Source organism: Nomascus leucogenys, chromosome 21 (assembly GCF_006542625.1).
Source record: "Nomascus leucogenys isolate Asia chromosome 21, Asia_NLE_v1, whole genome shotgun sequence".
Lineage (NCBI taxonomy): Eukaryota > Metazoa > Chordata > Mammalia > Primates > Hylobatidae > Nomascus > Nomascus leucogenys.
In genome coordinates, this window is record NC_044401.1 from 19,965,819 (window position 1) to 19,987,420 (window position 21,602).

At 37.9% G+C, this 21,602-nt stretch overlaps 1 protein-coding gene across 1 annotated transcript in view; it reads left to right on the forward strand.

Annotated features, from left to right (window-relative positions):
• The window catches only part of IMPG2 (interphotoreceptor matrix proteoglycan 2), a 104,058-nt gene that overhangs the window by 57,791 nt on the left and 24,665 nt on the right, over positions 1–21,602 (forward strand). Inside the window, exons 10-14 of the mRNA XM_030801988.1 lie at positions 6,147–6,391; positions 10,034–10,119; positions 17,750–18,053; positions 19,069–20,333; positions 20,964–21,183. Of these exons, the coding sequence (XP_030657848.1) occupies positions 6,147–6,391; positions 10,034–10,119; positions 17,750–18,053; positions 19,069–20,333; positions 20,964–21,183 (2,120 nt within the window). The remainder of the gene's footprint in view (positions 1–6,146; positions 6,392–10,033; positions 10,120–17,749; positions 18,054–19,068; positions 20,334–20,963; positions 21,184–21,602) is intronic.

Consider the following 21,602-nt stretch of genomic DNA (forward strand, 5'->3'; position numbering starts at 1 on the left):
TGTTTATTTGAAATCTTTTTAGTTGTTTGATGTAGACATTTATTGCTATAAACTTCCCTCTTACTACTGCTTTTGCTGTGTCCCACAGGTTTTGGTATGTTGTGTTTCTATTTTCATTTGTTACAAGGAATATTTTGTTTTTATTTTAAATTTCTTCACCCATTGATCATTTAGGAGCATATTGTTTAACTTTCCTTTATTTGTATAGCTTTAAATTTGTCTCTTGTTTTGATTTCTAGTATAATTCCATTGTGGTCAGATAAGATACTTGATATAATTTTGATAAGAAATTTTTTTTGAGACTTGTTCTGTGTCCTAACATATGGTTAGTCAGGGAAAACATTCCATGTGCTGATGAAAACAGTGTGTATTCTGCAGCTGTGCATCTGTTCAGTGAAATGTTCTGTAAATGTCTGTGAGGGCCACTTGGTCTGTGGTGCAGTTTACATCTGGTGTTCCTTTGTTGATTTTTCTTTCTAGATGATTTTTTCTAGGGAGATAATGAAGTCCTCAACTGTTATTGTATTGGGGTCTATCTCTCCATTTAGATCTAATAATAGTTGCTTTATATGTCTTGGTGATCCATTTTGGGTGCAGGTATATTTATAATTGTTATATTTTCTTGCCGAATGGATTCCTTTATTATTATATAATGTCCTTCTTTGTCTCTTTTTTCAACTTTGGACTTGAAGTCTGTTTTGTCTGAGCATGGTTACTCCCACTTGCTTTTGGTTTCTGTTTGTGTGGGACATATGTTTCTATCCCTTCACTCTAGATCTTTATATGTCTTTATAGGTCATGTAAGTTTCTTGTAGGCAGCATATAATTTGTCTTTTTTTGGTTTTCCTTTCAGCCAGTCTATATATTTTAAATGGAGAATTTAACCCATTTTAACTTCGAGGTTATAATTCACAGTAGAGAACATCTGCCATTTTGTTGTTTTTTTCTAGTTGTTTTGTATATTCTTCGTTCCTTATTTCTTCTCTCATTGTTTATTTTTGTGGTTGCTTTGATCCTTTCTTGTAGTATGGGGATGAGTGCTAGGTGTTTCTAGTCAGCCATATTACTGATGTCACCCAGAATTGCTAACCTAGGTACAGTTTTCAAAATTATTCAGCATTGTCAGGAATTAACCAGCTGATAAAATTTATTTGTAACTTTTGGGTGTACTTATATTCTGAGCGTGAATAAATGAATGTATAGCACAGAAATAGTCTATAAGATATATAACATACCGTTTCTCTCTCTTTCTCTCTCTCTTCATAAGCATTTATATGCACATGAATTTTTTTTTTATTTGCTGTGTACCTCTTTTAAAATGTACTCATTATTTTAATTTAGTAATATGCATTTGAAGTGAATAAACAACATATCTATCTGGTATACCCAATTTATATATTTAGCTTCAGGCTTTTTCAGTATGTATCTTCTTCCTAAAAGAAGCTATAAAAGAAGAGATGTCTGAGTTTCCAAAATATCCTTATTTTAGTTGATCTTGATGAAATGTGATAGCACTATTTTTAATTTTTAAAATATATATGCATCAAACAACCAGTCAGGGCATCTGAGGGGAGAGAATAAGAAAGAGTAAACTTCACCTCTACATGATTGATGTCTTTGGAAATATGTACTCATTTTGTTAATTTAGTAATATGCATTTGAAGTGAATCAACAACATATCCATCTGGTGTACCCGATTTACATATTTAGCTTCAGGCTTTTTCAGCATGTATCTTCTTCCTAGAAGAAGCTATAAAAGAAGAGATGTCTGAGTTTCTCCAAAATATCCTTATTTTGGTTGATCTTGATGAAATGTGATAGCACTATTTTTAATTTTCAAAAAATATATGCATCAAACAGCCAATCAGGGCATCTGAGGAGAGAGAATATGAAAGGGTAAACTTTACCTCCACGTGATTGATGTCTTTGTGAATAGCTATCAGACACAGAAACTCTCCTCTGTGTAACAGCTGCATGAGTCCAGTTCAGAAGATGAAAGATGATGATCCAGTTGTGGTTAGTTAACTTGGAGTTGCTGAGTATGGAGAGCCAGCACAGCTTTCTTCAATCACATACTATTTTATCTACCAATGTGTATTCTGCTTCTCATGTATTTCCTTGGCCTCTTGGTTTTCTTTTATTCTGTACCTCATCCTGAGATATATTTGTACCCCATTACTATGCCAGAACTCAGTCTATTCTGAGTCACAGTGATGTTCTTGGCCCTCAAAATAGATGGTTTTCTGGTATCTCAAGCACTTATTTGAGTTCCCTTTCCAGGACAAAAACATGGTAACAAATTATAACATCTCTCTGAGGCATTTTATCTTCTTTAATGAACTTATCTGTACTAGACAAGGTAGATTATAATAGAAGTATTATATTTAGATGTCCAGTGGAAACATTGGGAGGCAAATATTTTGCCAATAAAGAGTAACACCAGTAATCTATTCCAGACTGCCTGATTTGCATAGCTTTCTTGATCCAGGAACATTTCTCTTGATCTTTTCCATATCATATTTAAAAGTCATGCAAGGCACATGGTAGGCTCCCAGTAAATGCTTGACTCTCCTTGTCTGATTTTCTGCATAGCCTAAGAACTAACTGAAGTGCTAACTGACATAGCCTTTCCTCCTCCTTCTTTTTCTTTTTTTCTTATAGTTTTTTATCTTAGAGTCATGTTTACACTAGAAGTAAGTTTAATAGGTTGTGCAAAAATTCCAAAAAGAAACTCACCTTTCTGGAGAGGTAGATATGGTCCATCATGCTAAGACTTGGAAGAGCATGCACATCCTCACAGAGCTGGGCTGTGGCCAGGAAACAATGTCTCTAAAATGATTAACCAGAAGATACAAATATATGAAGCTAATATGAATGTTCTTTAGGGTTAAAAATTGCTCTGTTATATTTAGAGTCTGAAGATGCTTCAGATTAAGTCAGGCATATCATGTACTGTTGTTTAAGTGGCATAAATTCAATTGTCTTATCTGCCTGTATTAGGGAACAAAATTGACCATTTGTTTCTTCATTATTTTCACAAGTATGTATTGAACTGCTATGAGCCAGGAATTGTGCTAGATGCTGGGGACATAGAGCCAAAAGGTAATTGTGCCTATATAGGGTGGGGAGATAGAACATGAGCACCAACCACGTCTTCATGTTAAAAAGTTTCCCTGGGAGATGACAGCTAAGCTGAAGTAAAATAGAAATAGCCAGGTGAAGAAGGTATCTGTATGTGTGTGTACATGTGTATGTGGAAGATATAAGGGCTGGGAGGAATTGCAGAGAGAAGGAAATGTATATGCAAAGATCCAGAACCAGAGCAGGTGCCTATGGTCTGCCAATGTATCAGAATGACTGAAAGCTCATAAAGAGCAAGGGGGAATATGGTGTGGTGAGTTCTGATCAGTAGGTGACCCTCTTATTGTTTTATTCTATCTTGGAACCATCATTCGATATTTTAGCATATTTTACTGAATTGATTTCTTTATAAATAATATTGGGAATTACCTATGAATCAACATACTCAGATGTGCAAAATTGAAATATTTTAATTGCTTAGAGGATTGAGGGAAGTTCTAAAGACAAGCAGATGTTTTTACTACTTACAGCAACAGGGTGTCAAAGTGCTCAGTTACTACTTTTAAGGGCCCTGAACCACTGCATTAGAAGAGGTATCCTTTTATATCTGGGAGTAAAACAGTATTGAAGTCACTCAGAGTAAGACAGGAACATCAAAGAGGCCTGGCTGCTTCCCTGTATGGCAGGTGGGAGTGTCACCTTTATGGCTTTCCCTGCAGTCCAGGGTGTGTGATCTGTGCCATGTAGGCCAGGCCAGGTCCAGACCAGTGCTCCCAGGAAGGAGAAGTCTCTTGAGACCATTCATGCTTACCAAACCATAAAAGACAATGAATTCTCTAGGATGCCCATTGATCTATTTAAAAATGAGAAATATATGTGCCAACAGACCAATCAATTATTATAGCATTGACTGGCTCATGCATTCTTTCCTCATAAGAAAATCTGTAGGGAGTTTTAATCAAAAGTTTCTTTTACAAGCTTGAAATCAAAAAGAGGAAGTTATATGATCCCAGCAGCCAGTATCATCTAGCCATGATAGCTTATTGTAGCCATCTCCAATCTAGGGATCTGTTTCACAAGGAACTCCCGATATACTGGTCAGAAGCTTTCCACTTAACTAGTAACATAAATTAGCTGACTAATTTCTTTTTTCCTAGACTCTATGATATCATCCTTACTATGTTGATACTTTCCTTTAGATATGTAAATACCTTGATTGTGCTGTGGTTTTCTTTCTACCTTCAGACAAGTATATATTTCTGCTCACCCAGTAGGCACTGGGTACCTCTCTGTGCTAGGTACCAAGCTGAGCACTGGGGATAGAAACTCAAGGAGAGACTGAGACACCATCACCGTGAACGAAATCTTTGTACAAAACAACGAAGGCTAAAATAAAGAAATAGATGAGAATATATCAGTTCAGAGGAAGAAGCACATTATTTTAAATTTCATTCAATTTTTCATTAATTTATTTTTATGCTTTGTTTTGAGAATAGTTTTCTGCTGTGGAATGTCTGAAAGTGGTGAATTACTTTTACTGCACGTCTGTCTTGAGTGGTTTGTCTCTTGGAAGATAGTATTCTCCTTTCCTCTGGAAGGATCTTAGTGTGACTTGATGGGTACTTACTGCCTATGATGGATGTGCTGCAGAGACTGGCTGGAAGCCAGAGTGATGACTGGTATTGAGCTGTCCTCATAATTACTTTTTTGGGTAATAGTTTAATAGAAGCTACTGAGAGGGTAGCATACTAGTTCAGAATGTAGGGGCTGGAGTTGGACAGATCTGTGTTGAAATTATGACTCTGCCACATAGTACATCTTATGAAATCTAAAGGAAGTCTTTTAACTGCTCTAAGGGCTTGTGTCCTCAACAATATTCTGAAGCTAAAATATCTTTCATCAGATTATTATGAAAATTAAATGAGATAAAGCATGTAAAATACCTATCACATTATCAGCACTTACAAACTGTTAGCTTTTAGTTAGAGAAATCTGAGTTGGAGTCTAGAGGAGTATTTTTATTTGGTTTAAAATGTTATATTCTGATGTTATTTCTCCAAAAGACTAGTTAAGAAAATGTCCACACATCAACTCATACTTATTTATTTTCTGTCTTTCTGCCCTGTGTTCCAAGAAGTCTCCTCTTTTTTGCTTGTGGAAAGGTTGATGGAGAAAAAGCCTAATTCCCAGACAAGTGCTGTTTGTTAGTACTTGTTGAGGTTTTACGTAATTCATTAATGAGGGAGTTAGCTTTAAAAAGAGAGAGAGAGAGAGAGAGAGCTTGTTTCTAGAGTAGCTGAAAAAGAGAAATTCATATAGTTAATTGGGAACAGATTACTAAGTTACATACAAAATTGGTTAACGCCCTGGAGGGTGGTAAAAATATAACTTTAGAGATATTTTTCCTACCAGGCCGAGAAAAAAATTACTTAATAATAGTTTTTTACAATTTAGTCTTAAACTTTATAGAACTGTAAATTGTCCAGGTTATCAACCAAAGTGTCTCCTGAAAGAACTGTCATACTCCAGCACAACATTTTAAAGGAAAATAATCATCAATTTGCTTTAGTACCAAGTTTTTCATAATTTTCCTACCACAATAAATAACTATGTTTCATACATAATTCATCTAACAACAATAATGAAGTGATGTGAGAGGATTTTGCATTGCGAGGAGGAATTAGAAAGACCGTTTTTAAAAATTAGGGGGAAAATGCTAACAGGAAAAGAAGGAAGTAGGCTGACAGTGAAGAGGGAGGACTTGCCTTTGAAAGAGGAAAGGAGAAGTGAGAACATAGGGGAAGAAGATGCTCAGATCATTCTGCAGGGTTGCCTCTGTGGCCTCCTTAGAATTACTTTCCCTGTTCTTAGAGCTATGACCCTTCCTTCTCTGGGAAGGAGGAGAGGATGGCAAAAGGTTGTCCAGGGTTTTTGGAGAAAAGTGATGGAATCCATGCTCTTTGAGACTCCCCCTCTAGGTCCAATGTTTGTTCTTCATGGGTTCAATGCTCCTTTCTTTGTGCTTCCTTAGCTGAACCTAATCTGTTCTCTCTTTCCATCCATAGTGGCGTAGATGTTTACTATGCAGTTACCTTCAATGGTGAGGCCATCAGCAATACCACCTGGGACCTCATTAGCCTTCACTCCAACAAGGTGGAAAACCATGGCCTTGTGGAACTGGAAGATAAACCCACCGTTGTTTACACAATCAGTAACTTCAGAGATTATATTGCTGAGACATTGCAGCAGAATTTTTTGCTGGGGAACTCTTCCTTGAATCCAGATCCTGATTCCCTGCAGCTTATCAATGGTGAGTTTGATATCCATCATGAAGTCCTTATATAGTTTCTTTTCCAGTATGCTCTGGTGTAAACTAATTTCCTGAAATATATAAGGTTCTGACCATTCTCTAGACTTTATGAGACTGGAGCTAACCTGATATGAATGGAGCTTTAGCCATGCAGCTATTTTGGATAGATTAATCAGGGGCTTTCTGGAATATTTGTAGACAAAAGGCCACAGAGTGTGGAAAGTGGCAGTTAGAAGTAGTTTAGAGAAATAGGAGCAAAGTATAAGAAAAAGGAAAGTGGTACTTGGAAGTATGCATTGAAACAGGCTATAATGCTTCCCAGACAACCGAGACATGAACTCTCTGAGGTAAGTCAGCTAGTAAAGGCTTAAAAATCAGAGTGTAGAGAAAAAGGAAGAGCTCAACAGAGGTAATGGGAGATCTAGGTCAAAGAAGAAGTGATAATGGTTGCCATGCAGAATCCCAGATAATCCAATACTGACTTTAAATTCAGATCGCTGTGGAGATCCTGTTATGATCCATAATGAACAGGTGGATATGACAGATCATGAAGAAGAGGGTGTTAGACCTGGATTTGGAGGCTACAGGGTGCCCAGTCAACCTGGGACTTAAAACTTGCTAAGATTCTGGCTACTAGTATGCAGCATCTTAACTCATCAGGGCCACGGTATCCTACTAACTCACTTGCTACTTTGCATTTGCTTCTATTCTCCATGATTTCTTTACTCATTGGCAACTTAGCTTTTAAAATGTTCAGTGGAATGTACATTACGGAAGTGACAGCATGGGAGAAGTACCAGCTGCCGAGGAGGAAAATCTACATGTAAGGCAATACTAATGATGCATTTTTACAGCCTCTCTAGCTCCCACACATTTTAAAGAGAAAAGAGCCTCTGTCCTGTCCTTTCAGGTGGCTACTACCTAGCCGTGTGTGTGTGTGTGTGTGTGTGTGTGTGTGTGTGTGTGTGTGTAACAAATAAATAAAAATGGAGAAGCCAGAGAGGCTTGTTGGATTTACACAGGAAGATCAGAAAATTAATAATGAAAGAGAATAGTAGATTTAAAAGGCAAGGTAGGGAAGAACATAGGAATCAAGATTTTTTTGAGTTGGGGCTTGGAAGGAGAATTTGTAGAGAGAGACAAAGAAAAGTCTTGTCTTTCCAGGCAGTTATGTGTGTATGTGTGTGTGCACATGTGTGCATGTGTTGTGTGTGTGTGAGAGAGACAGAGAAAGTGAGAAAAGGAAAGGGAGAGAAAAACAAATTTTATTAAGATTTTACTGTGTGTGATTTAATCTCTTATTTCCCAAATAAGATTTTGTTTTTTGTTTTTTCTTTCTTTTCTTTCTTTCTTTCTTTCGAGATGCCAGACTAAAACTTTACATTGCTTTCAACTATTTTGGCTGCTGTTTTTTTTTTTTTTTTAGTGTGATACTCTGCTGAGACAGGGTCACAAAGTGGTCTGGGCTTTATATGAATTACAAAGGACTTTAAGATGGATAAACACTCTCTTCAGTGGATGAGAGTGATATAGAACCATCCATTCTTAAACTTAGGGTGCCTTTATATTTTGGAGCAGATATCCTGGGCTCACTTCCTCATATACTCCTTTGTCATTGTTGAATCTCTGTTGGAATACTAGGGCTAGATAAAATAGTGAACAGATAAGAAGCTTGTTATAATCTGAAACTGCTGAAGTCCCTCTGGCAATGCTAATAGAGATTAGCCGAGGCTAACCATGGAGACGGCATATGGGCAGAAGATTCTAGGAATCAGGATATTGGGATCAGACAGAGAGGAGATATCGTTAGGAGATCATGACCTAAGGGAGTTAAGAACCTACATTCAGCAGAAGGTGCAAACACCAAGGTCAGTAACTGGAGTGGTAGGACAATGGCATGAAGATTAAGGTCTACAATAAACAGTTTGCTTAGGAAACTACATCCACAAACAGTATTGCAGGATCTTCCTTTTATGTGGAGCCTGTGGGTGGAGCTACTTTCATAAAGGTGTCCTAAAAAGAGGTAAACAACTTTCTTAGAATTTGTAAGCAAGTTCAACAAAAGCTTTACAATATCTAGTACCAACCAATTCAAGTGCCTTGGGCTTTCATTAGACGTACATTTCAATTACTCAGAATTTTGTCCCTAAAATTTATTTCTATTGTCAGGACAACTTCAGAGTTCTGAATGGCAGCAGCTTTCTATGTAACTTGATCATTATCTCCAAAGATATGATCCTCCTTGTATTAAGTCCATTCTCACACTGCTATAAATAACCCGAGGCTGGGTAATTTATGAAGAAAAGAGGTTTAATTGACTTACAGTTCCACAGGCTGTACAGGAAGCATGGCTGGAAGGCCTCAGGAAACTTAAAATCATGGCAGAAGGTGAAGAGGTGAAGGGGAAGCAAGCACGTCTTACCATGGTGGAGCAGGAGGGAGGCAAGGGAAGAGACTGAGAGAGAGAGAGAGAGAGAGAGAGAGAGAGAGAGAGACAGACAGAGAGAAAGAGGAAGTACCACACACTTTTAAACAACTAGATCTCATGAGGACTCACTTACTATCATGAGAACAGGAAGGAGGAAGTCCGCCCCCCATGATCCAATAACCTCCCACCAGGCCCCACTTCCAACACTTGGGATCGCAATTCAACATGAGATTTGGGTGGGGACATAGAGCCAAACTGTATCACTCCTTGATCTTGTGGAGCTTATTTTTCATAGAAAACAAGATAATTGTATATACAGTTTTTAAAAGTTTTGGAAAATACTTAAGCCAAATAGGGTTTTTGACTTTTGCTTGATTCCTCTATGTGAGGCCAGTGGGAACAGATGGGTAAAGAGACTCTACTTCTATTTATTTTTGGTTGCATACACCAGATCACTCTCCTGGCAATCCCATGTTTTTAGCTTTTATTGATTCCCTCTACCCTGTGGGCAAAATCAGCTCCTTCCTTGTCTATGTTACCATACATTGTATATATGCCCCTCACGTTGTTTTATAATTTGTGTTTATTTCTCTGATATATGCAATGCTTCCAGAAGAGAAACTTGGCTTTATTAATGTTTATAGCCTCAACTTTGGCAAAGTCTGTGGTAACTAGCAAGGATTCATTAAATTTTTGTTGAATTAAATTATATAATCTACTCTCTATGTTGCTCTTTAATATCATTACAGCGATAAAGATTTTTGATGTCTTAGCTCAGTTTTCAAAGATACTTTCTTCCCAAAAGGCAATTATTTTTGCATACTTTTCTACCATTCTTAGCATAAACCAAAGGAATTAAAATTTCAGTACAACTTTTTTACTTAAAAAATTAATTTAAAAATAAGCGCTTCATAGGAATTTTGAACAGAATAAAAACTGACTTGAGAAAGGAAAGGAAGTAATAGAGGATTGTCCTAAATGTAGTAATGGGAAGAATCTTTATTTTATGTTAGATTCTTATAATTCAGGCAGATTGTGCTAATATAAATAAAATATCTGAATAAAGTAACAAACATTTTCTAAGTAAGTGTGTCCCATATGTTCTGCCAAAATCTAAACTATGAAGAGAAAGAACTTGGTTTTCAGTTGTCCCTGCACCTCAGGTACAATAAGGCCTCATCTAAAAATGTTCTTTAATATTGTTCTTTCCTCAGTGAGAGGAGTTTTGCGTCACCAAACTGAAGATCTAGTTTGGAACACCCAAAGTTCAAGTCTTCAGGCAACGCCATCATCTATTCTGGTATGTTTTTATGTTTTATGCTAGAACCAGGCCCTCAAGCTTCTCTTCTTTCTTCCCTCACCTGCTTACTTTGGCATTATAAATTTCCCAAGCTGTTCTCATTTCAATTATTCTCTTGCATCATCCCTAGACCATTACTCATAGCTGTCAGCTCATAGGTACCAAGTGTTGGTTCAGAAAATTTAAGCCTTCTGCAGTGGTTAAATAAAGTCTGCCTTGCCAAACTCCACACAGGGTAGAAACCTTATTTATGGTTCCTGCTTGTTCGGTGATAATTAAGCTATTAAGTGCCCACTGAGTTGTTCTCTGAGAGTTACCCGGAAATAGATTTTATAGCCAAGATGATAAATTGATGTACTAGGTATAGAGCGTAGATTTTTTGTTTCAAGGATTATAGTGAAAAAATGATTAAACTCCAAAGCACATAGAATGGTGTGTGTAGTGAATGGAGAGAAAGAAGAATATCCGCTAGCTGACAGACGACACGGATTCTAAATCAGGCCTCCTTGTAACCTGGACTGAAAACATTCCTGCTTGCATAGAAACAGCATGGGATGAACTTTCCTTTTTGTTCTTGCCACCCAGCTGCATCAGGAATTCCTCTTCCCCCTCTAAACCTCCACTTGACACTTCACTTGTAGGGAGTTATACAGTAGAAAAGAAACAGCATAGTTTAAGCAACAATGACAACATCTACAACCACAAACCACTACAGAATTACCTGTCTACAATGAATACAGGAATCTTTTGTTATCACATAGAAACAGTAGAGAGACTCCCTTCTCATCTACATTCCTTGCTTTTCTTCCTTCTTAAAATTTATTTTCTGTCTCATATCAGCTATTTGAATTACTTGTTTCTCGACTTTAATGGAGTGATGGAAATTCAGAAAGCCTGCCCTTAATTCACGTAACCATTAATCTCTGCAGCCATTTCTTCTACTGGGTTATAGAGCAACTCAATATTACAATGTAGAATTACTAAAAACAATCTTTTCACTGAGTTACATATTAGACAAAATAGGTTAGAAGAGATTTACAGAGAGTACATTCATTTGGTGTGTATTTATTCGTTCACTTATTCATTCATTCAAATATGTTTGTTTTGTGCTTTCCATGTGCCAAGTGCTTGTGAAACTAAGACAAATAAGGTGTGGCTCTGCCTACAAAAATTTCTGGTCTGGTGGTAGCAGACAGATTTCTAAACAAGGTGATGCAGATATTGTCCTAGAGGTCCATCCGGGGTCCAGTGGCAGGGAGTGATGAGAGCACCACTACTCTCTGCTTTTAATCACATTCTCTAACCACAGGAGGAGCTTTGTGATGATATTTTAGAATCATACTGTAAAGATGAGAATTTCTATATAAGCCAGAGGCTGCAAACTGGAGACTAGCTGGATCCAACTATAGACATGCAGCTTGGGACCAAATTTTAAAAAATAAGTCAATATTTTAAAACGAGGAGATTTTTACATAAAAATGTAGATTTCTGGCTTCTTTTGAACGCCAGGAGGATCTGCTACTCTTAAGTTCGTATTCCCTTGTGGCAGAAAGTGGCTGGAGCTTGGCTGTGGCTGCCCCTTAGTGATGGCAAGCACCAATAGGGCTCACTTGTTCATTTATGTTGCAGTGCTTTCATTTGCATTGATGCCAACTCCTTACTTTTTTGAATAGTGATTACTGTAGGGCATTCATTAACAATTTAAGGAGATATCAGAATGTTAATGGGAGATGATAAGACATGAAAACAAGGAATGATTAATTAGAAATGTCTAGTTATTACTTTCTTTTTAATTTATTCCTTCCCTCCCTTTCTTCATGCCCTTGCCAATTGTTAGCAAGATTTTACTCTACCATAGAAGTGAGGTGGGTTTTTGCCCACAGATTTTATTTTTAAAAATTATTTTATATACAGAGCTGACATAATTGTATTACTAATCATTTTATTGTTTTTATTATTAGTAATAAAGGCTTTATTCAAAGAGTTAAAAAAAAAGTTATTTTAGAGCTAGGAATATTGGGAAATTGAATTTGACACTTTTCTGGCACCCTGACTTGGAAAATCACTTGTACAGTGTGCTTTCTTTAGGACTACCAAACTTTTCAATTGGCGGTAGCAGAAATGAAACTGGCCAATATAATAAAGTTGTCAATATACTACTTTGAACTAAAAGAATGCACAAGTTACATTTGTTACTATGGGAACATCTATGGATAGAAAAATTAATGAAGGGCTATTCCCGGCATGTATGTGTTAACCTTTCAAAATGTATAGGAAAGCTTCATTGCCATGCCATTTTTTAGGGAATATTTGTTTGGAAGGGATGGTCTTTCTTCTTTATTTGAAAAGTCAAGTTGTTTACTTTCACATTTTATGTTGCCTGTTAGTGACTTGACTTTTTAAAAGATTTTATGTATTGTTTTACTTTTAATTTGAATGAAGTGAAAAGGCATTTTGTTTACAGATACACTGAAATGGTATATTACTGCTTGAGGATTTCTTTTTCGTTGAGGATTCAGCTGCTTTTCTAATGTGTGCCAGGTTATACGCTCTGTCTGATAAAACTTAATTTCTTAAGCATGGCTTGAAGGGCTTAAGCTATCTCATGAATTTTTTTAAGGCACATTTGGAATTTGCAAGAATATATGAGTAGCTTTAACACATCTCTGGAAGTAGTTTTAGATAATTAAAAGGAAAGAAGTTAATTCCCTCTTATGGTATGATCATCATCAGTGTAACTACTTTATTGAAGAACAGAACTCGGTATTGAGCAAATGGCCTTCTTTCCGCTAACTACGTATGTAGTTTTCAATCCTAGAAAAATAAAGGGGAAGGCTAGAAACTTTTTTTCTATGTAAACAGGCTCCATATTCCATAGAGCAGATATTTGAATATTAGGAGATGGCCTCCCACACTCCCGCCATCTGTGTTGACCTGGGTCTTATAAACCTGTGGAATATGCCAACCCAAATGAGAGCGTGGACTGCCAAGTCTGTTTGCTCTAGTTTCTTCTCTGAAAATCCTTTTACCACTTGGGAATATATGCTTGTAGAGACCTCTGGATGAATAGCTGTTAGTGGGAAAAGCACCGACACTGAGAAATCTAGAGACTTGGCTGATTCCAGTCTGTTTTTTTCTCTTTTTTGTGTGTGTCCTTGAGCATTTCACTTCTATGATCCTCAGTTCTCTATCTTTAACAGGCATGGTTATACTACATGTGTTCTTGAGTTGTTCTAAGTGTAAAATGTGATAATTTTGTTATGTTCACATACATGTGCATGCTCAGCCCCTCTTCCCAACATAAGATTTTTACAAGCCAAAGGATGGCCTCATAAAGCACATGAGCCTTTGGCAAGACAAGAGCTGATGTTTTTACTTAACTTTTTGCCTTTCACTTTCTGGACTTTAATTTGTTGTCTTCCATTTCTCTGCAAATGAACTCTTGCTCTACCTCCTCTTTTCTTGAGGACTCAGAATAACTTAGACCCTCTAGGCAGAAATATGAACCAGCTTTATGTCTATTTGGTGCTAAGTTATGTAGGAGCACTCTGCACATGGGTCAGCAATTGCAAGCCACCTCTACTGAATAGAGTTATGTAAGGTTAACTCTACTCCTGGTAACTGCATGGTGTTTTTTGAGACAGTGTCTTGCTCTGTCACCTGGGCAGGAGTGCAGTGGTGTGATCAGAGCTCACTGAAGCCTCAAACTCCTTGGGTTCAAGTGATCCTCCTGCCTCAGCCTCCAGAGTACTATAGGAATGCACTATAGGAGTGCACCAAGGCACCCAGCTATTTTTTTTTATTTTATGTTTTTTGTACAGACAGAGTCTTACTCTGTTTCCCAGACTTGCATGCTCCTAAAGTTTACTAGAAAAATGCCAGAAGTCATCTCTCCAGTTAGATCTTTTTTTTTTTTTTTTTTTGACCTGAATCATGAAACATGTCTTATTATCCTCAGGTTCACTTCTGTTAGGGGATTCCCCAAGAGGGAATTTTGTGTCCTCAGATCTTTCTCTTTCTGTTTTGTATCTAGTCATTTGATGGTGGCCTCTGGCTTCCTCTTTCTTTACAGATGTCTTGCTTTTTCTGTCATACATTTCACGTCAACAGATTCAGGAGATTTGGTTATTAGACTCCCGTCTAATTCCAAGATATATCTTGCTTCTATTTCTTTTTTTTTAACCAAAGCTACATTGCCAAAAATGTTTGTTAACATTGCATCATATACTTTTTATCACTCTTCTTTTTCCTTTCCAGATTTTTATTTTCTGGCTAAATTTACATTTAGCCAGAATGATATCATTTTTGGTTCATGTTGTTGTTTTAAGTGATTCTCATTCCTTATTTGCTGGGCATTTATATTTCATTTTGGATTGTCTAATCACTTTTTGACAGAAATGACTTAAACTTTAATGGATTTTTAAATGCATTGTATTATAAAATGATGGCACATTTGCATAATATCACTCATCCAGGGTCTCAACAGTAACAGAATCATCTAGAAGAATCTACCAATGGAGATGTGGATAGGGTTAAGGGAGCAAAAAAAGAATGTTGAGGTATGCAGAGACTAACAACAGTGGGAAGCAATTGCCACTACCATCCATTGGATTACAGAGGAAGGGGAAGAAATGCTGTTACCAGAGCCCACTGACAGCTGGAGCTGTAATTGTGGAGGGAGGAGCACTGCTATGCTAGACACATAGTATTGAGGCTTGGAGGAAGCAGGGAAGAAATACCCTGACCTCTCCTTCCTCCTGTCGTTTGATCTGCTTCTGCTTCCCCTTGGCCAAACTCAAACGGAAAACAAATGCAAGGGAGCAGGGGTGGTGCAGATCACAGGGTTCAGCCTCCTAGTGCAGAGGGCAGGAAGAGAAGGATCTGAAGTGGTGGTGACAAATACAGAATAATCAGCATGGTGACACACTTAAAATAGGAACCAATGAAAACAACATGGACAAGGCAGGAAGTGATGTTGTAACTGAGTTCCACAAAAGAAAATAAGATTGTTTGACAGAGTACTTTTAAAGATCGTAGATGAAACTGTGGGTAACCCTCTGTAGAGCCAATGACCTTCTGTTATTACCATCTTTCCTGTGCATTTGTCACTAGGGGAAGGGACAAAGTAGGACATGCCTGGTGGTTTCTTGCCTCATGGTCCCCCCTCTGTGATTGGGAGATTGTGTAGTTCAAAGCCTTTTCACACAGATCTTTGACAGAGAGACAAGGGGCACTGTGAAGACAAAGCATAAAAGACTAATTAGGCCTTGTGTATTAGTCTGTTTTCACATTGCTGATAAAGACATACCTGAGACTGGGCAATTTACAAAAGAAAGAGGTTTAATGGACTTACAGTTCCATGTGGCTCAGGAGGCCTCACAATTATGGCACAAGGTGAAAGGCATGAGTCACATGGTGTTATACAAGAGACGAGCACTTGTGCAGGGAAACTCCCCTTTATAAAACCATCGTATCTTGTGAGACTTATTCACTATCACGAGAACAGCATGGGAAAGACTCGCTCCCATGATTCAATTACCTCCCACCAGGTCTGTCCCACAACACGTGGAAATTCAAGATGAGATTTGGGTGGGGACGCAGTCAAACCATATCACCTTGTTTTGGGTTAGCTCTCTTCATGGGCCAGTATGTTCTGTTTTATTTCATGGCCATAGACTAAACTCTAGTTAGCCACCCTAAAATTGTGTGCTTTTGTTCAAAAAGCATATTAGACTAGAGACTGTCAGTGCAAATTTAATATTGCTGATAGAAGTCTCCTGGAGGAGGGGGAGGAGGTTAGATTCAGCATTTCTTATTTGTAGTTTTCATTTTGTTCAGAGCTATAACATGAATTCTAGTCTTTTGATAGAGTTATAAATATGGAAATTTCTTAAAGGTTCCAGTTGATAAGAAATAAAATCATTCAGCAATTGAAGAAGTATATTAGAAACACAGGCTGGAATATTATGTCCAGAACATGATCCAGCCATTTCCTCTACTAGGGAACTTTTACAAGTACCCATGTCTAGGTTCCCCTCCCAGACCAATTAAGTTAACATTTCTGAGTGTCAGGCCTGGGAATTTGTGTTTTTCAAAAGCTTCCATGTGATTCAAATACCTACTTTTGTTTTTTTTTTTTGAGATGGAGTTTTGCTCTTGTTGCCCAGGCTGGAGTGCAATGGCACAATCTTGGCTCACCACAACCTCCGCCTCCTGGGTTCAAGTGATTCTCCTGCCTCAGCCTCCCGAGTAGCTGGGATTACAGGCATGTGCCACCACACCCAGCTAATTTTGTATTTTTAGCAGAGACAGGGTTTCTCCATGTTGGTCAGGCTGGCCTCGAATTCCCAACCTCAGGTTATCCGCCTGCCTCGGCCTCCCAAAGTGTTGGGATTACAGGCGTGAGCCACTGCGCCCGGCCTCAAATACCTTCTTAGGACTGAAAAGGATTGTTCTTTTCTCTTTTCCTTTTTCAGTTTTCATACACCCAGGAAATATTTTATGAGTTTTTTCCCTGTGGATTGTACTTATCTATCTTTGTTATTCAGAATCCGGAATAGATTGAACTATATAAACTTCTGCCAAATACCATGGCCATTTTACCTCTTAGCATTATTGTTAAACTTTTTTTTTTCTTTTTTAAGAGACAACGTCTTGCTCTATAGCCCAGGCTGGAGTGCAGTGGGGTGATCATAGCTCATGGTAGTCTTGAACTCCCAGGATCAAGTGATCCTCCTCCCTCAGTCTCCCAAGTAGCTAGAACTCCAGGTGTGTGCCACCATACCTGGCTAATTTTTTGTTGTTGAGATGGGGTCTTGCTATATAGCCCAGACTGGACTCCTGGCCTCAAGTGATCCTCCTGGCTCAGCTTCCCAAAGTGCTGGGATTATAGACCTGAGCCACTGTGCCTGGCTGATCATTGTACATTTACATAGACAGTTCTTCATAAAATTAAATAATTAACATGTTCAAGGATTGTGTTTCTGTATTCTTCTCCATTTCTGAAGCTACATTTTAAGATAAGATTAGTAGTACATTAGTAAAACATCACTAGAAAGAGGAAATTGTTAATGTTTCATAAGTGTGATACCATTTCACAGGAGTGGCTATTGATTTGAGGTAACCAGACTACATTTTGATGTGGTGACATTTCTGACCAAACTAGAGGGCCTTCATTAACTAATTATCTTTTCAGAATGATGAATAAAGTTGCCAGTTGTTCTTTCCTGCTGTGGGCAATGTACTTAGATCTTTGCCAACAAGTTACAGATAACAGTAACTTCTATGTATTTAAAGTCATTTAAGCTAAAAACACAGAGGAAAATGAACCATCTAAAGCAAAAAAAAATTTCTCTCACAAATTCACTTTGTTTGAGGGCTTTTAAATATGTTACCTCATCTGTCCTTGCTTTTCAGGTGAGAGGTGATACACTTTTTCTCTAGATATTGGAATTTGACTATAAATCTGTTTGATTCTGGAGCCCACGTCTCCTCCTACTCCCAATATTATTAATACACCGCCTCCTTGTCCCTAGAAAATCTGGGAATATAGACAGATAGGTGGTATTTAAAATCACTTTTTATATGTTTCTTTTATCTATGATATGATTTAGCCTTTTTTTCCCCCCAGGATAATACCTTTCAAGCTGCATGGCCCTCAGCAGATGAATCCATCACCAGCAGTATTCCACCACTTGATTTCAGCTCTGGTCCTCCCTCAGCCACTGGCAGGGAACTCTGGTCAGAAAGTCCTTTGGGTGATTTAGTGTCTACACACAAATTAGCCTTTCCCTCGAAGATGGGCCTCAGCTCTTCCCCAGAGGTTTTAGAGGTTAGCAGCTTGACTCTTCATTCTGTCACCCCGGCAGTGCTTCAGACTGGCTTGCCTGTGGCTTCTGAGGAAAGGACTTCTGGAACTCACTTGGTAGAAGATGGTGAGAAACTTTAATCGCTTTTCATACTGCTTGTTATGTCTGATGACAGGGGTTTTAAAGAGAGGAAGAGACTATGGCTATGAAGAAAACATGGTAGCATTAATTAGGGGGAAAATGTCTTGGTAGAATTGTGTGTGAGAGGAAACAATCAAATTTAATTTGTTGGAATGGAGAGTCCAAATAGGTAAATAATAAGAAATAAACTTGGGGAGCTGGGGTGGGGGTCAATTAACAGATATTTTGAAGGTCATATTGAAGGGTATATAGTTTAGTTAAGTTACTGCTACTACTATTAAAGAACCACTTTACTTAAATATTGGAGTAATAAACAAATAGCATCAAAGAAGATTATTCAACTAGGTTATAATACAATTAGTTGTGGGGGCCAAGTCTAAAGATTTTTGCTTGTAGTAGTATTGTGAAGGGAAGAAGTGAAATCATGGAGCCACAGCAGAGATAAAGAAGTGAAAATGAAATAGATGATCTAGATGTTGTGGAAGAAAGGAAAAATAAATGTGACTTAGGAATGGAGTTTACATGTGAAATGAGGAAGATGAACAAATATATAAATAATGAGTTCAGGATTGTGAACATTGAGTGAATCTGAAGGATGGTGGACAATAAACATAACAGGGAAAACGTGAATTCAAAGAGAAAAACAATGTTCAGGGAATTTTCCTCCTAAATTACTGCTGGATTTCGTATTTGTTGTCAAAATTACTACCAGCAGTTCTTTATTTTCATGGAATTAAAAAAAAAACACAAGTGTTTGAAGATTATTTCAATAGTCAAGGTCTTGTTATCCTCCAGAAGGAGATAATATTCATGAGTGACTGTCCCATATTACAAACATGGTATCAGATCTTCTTCTTGTTTGCTAGATATAGAAAAGCAAAAGTCAACAATTGTCCCTGTTAACTTCACAGGGAAAAAACAGGCAACTAGTCTTATTAGGAGAACTAGGAATACATTTTGGCAACTCTGTAGATTAATTAATGGAAAACTTTATTTTTAGGATTAGCCAATGTTGAAGAGTCGGAAGATTTTCTTTCTGTTGATTCATTGCCTTCAAGTTCATTCACTCAACCTGTGCCAAAAGAAACAATACCATCCATGGAAGACTCTGATGTGTCCTTAACATCTTCACCATATCTGACCTCTTCTATACCTTTTGGCTTGGACTCCTTGACCTCCAAAGTCAAAGACCAATTAAAAGTGAGCCCTTTCCTGCCAGATGCATCCATGGAAAAAGAGTCAATATTTGACAGTGGTTTAGGTTCAGGATCTGGGCAAAAGGTAGATCTGATTACTTGGCCACGGAGTGAGACTTCATCAGAGAAGAGCACTGAACCACTGTCCAAGCCATGGCTTGAAGATGACGATTCACTTTTGCCAGCTGAGATTGAAGATGAGAAACTAGTTTTAGTTGACAAAATGGATTCCACAAACCAAATTAGTAAGCACTCAAAATATGAACATGATGATAGATCCACTCACTTTCCAGAGGAAGAGCCTCTTAGTGGGCCTGCTGTGCCCATCTTCACAGACACTGCAACTGAATCTGCATCTCTAACCCTCCCCAAGCACATATCAGAAGTACCTGGTGTTGATGATTACTCAGTTACCAAAGCACCTCTTGTACTGACATCTGTAGCAATCTCTGCCTCTACTGATAAATCAGATCAAGCAGATGCCATCCTAAGGGAGGATGTGGAACAAATTACCGAGTCATCCAACTATGAATGGTTTGAGAGTGAGGTTTCAATGGTAAAGCCAGATACGCAAACTTTGTGGACTATATTGCCAGAATCAGAGAGAGTTTGGACAAGAACTTCTTCCCTAGAGAAATTGTCCAGAGACACATTGGCAAGTACACCACAGAGTACTGACAGACTCTGGTTGAAAGCTTCTGTGACACAGTCTACCAAATTGCCTCCAACCGCAATCTCCACCCTGCTAGAGGATGAAGTAATTATGGGTGTACAGGATATTTCATTAGAACTGGACCGGATAGGCACAGATTACTATCAGCCTGAGCAAGTCCAAGAGCAAAATGGCAAGGTTGGTAGTTATGTGGAAATGTCTACAAGTGTTCACTCCACAGAGATGGTTAGTGTGGCTTGGCCCACAGAAGGAGGAGATGACTTGAGTTATACCCAGACTTCAGGAGCTTTGGTGGTTTTCTTCAGCCTCCGAGTGACTAACATGATGTTTTCAGAAGATCTGTTTAATAAAAACTCTTTGGAGTATAAAGCCCTGGAGCAAAGATTCTTAGAATTGGTAAGCATAAAAAGTGAAACATGGGCACTAGTGAATAATCATATACGACCCACTCCTCCTCCCCTCTAGCACGTAAGGTCTGAGCCAGGGAAAGTGTGATCTGCTGTGAACATTCACTTCCTATCATTCACAAATAGTATCATGGCCTAGGGTTGGTAAGAAGACAGTAAGACATACAAGAAATGGAAAACACAAAAGTGGCATGAGAGTGATGTGATAATTTATGAGGAAGATTGTTTTCCATGAATTATGGGACTACATACAGTAAGTTTGACATTTCTCTTCACATTTTATTGTGAAGCTAATGTTTTATGGGTACCTATGTTGCTTTATGGGTACCTATATTCATCCTTTAGTGAAACAGAACAAACTCTCTGAGTGTCTAAAACTATGTATGAATTCCATGGGGTTCCTAAATGTCACTATGAAAATCTCATAGCATTTCTAGTTTATATTGTCAAATCATTCCTAATTTGTACTTTTGTTAATTAACAGTTTAAATGTAGATAAAATACAATTAGGAAAAGTGAGGCAGGGTCTTACCTGTGTTTTCGTTTTGTTTTGTTTGGGTATATATTGAACAAAATGTGACACGCTGTCAATAAACTTACCACTTTTTGTGTATTTTAGCTGGTTCCCTATCTCCAGTCAAATCTCACGGGGTTCCAGAACTTAGAAATCCTCAACTTCAGAAATGGCAGCATTGTGGTGAACAGCCGAATGAAGTTTGCCAATTCTGTCCCTCCTAACGTCAACAATGCGGTGTACATGATTCTGGAAGACTTTTGTACCACTGCCTACAATACCATGAACTTGGCTATTGATAAATACTCTCTTGATGTGGAATCAGGTATGATATTGCCTAGCATGGTGGTTTCTTAGTAGAATCCAGTGATTATTCTTGTGTGTTTTTTCCTCATTGCATTAAGGTGAATCCAATACTTGTAGGAAAAAAGAGTACTATGTCAGACAAATCTTCCACATCTTGGTAAGTTATATATAAGTAAAATATTTCTCCCAAGAACATCAATATCATTCCCTTTTCAAAACATCGTCCACACATGTTACTTTACTATTTCACCTCCATTCCTTTCTCTACCTACTGCATCTGGCTTTTGTTTTTATTTACCTACAGAATCTATTCTTGCTATGCCTTCATGTTGTCACCTGCAAGGTTTGGGCCATCTTCCCTTTAAGTTTTTGCATCCATTTCCATTGTCGTAAGCCTTATATAAATGTCAGTAACTCTCCACATTTTTTATATGCAGA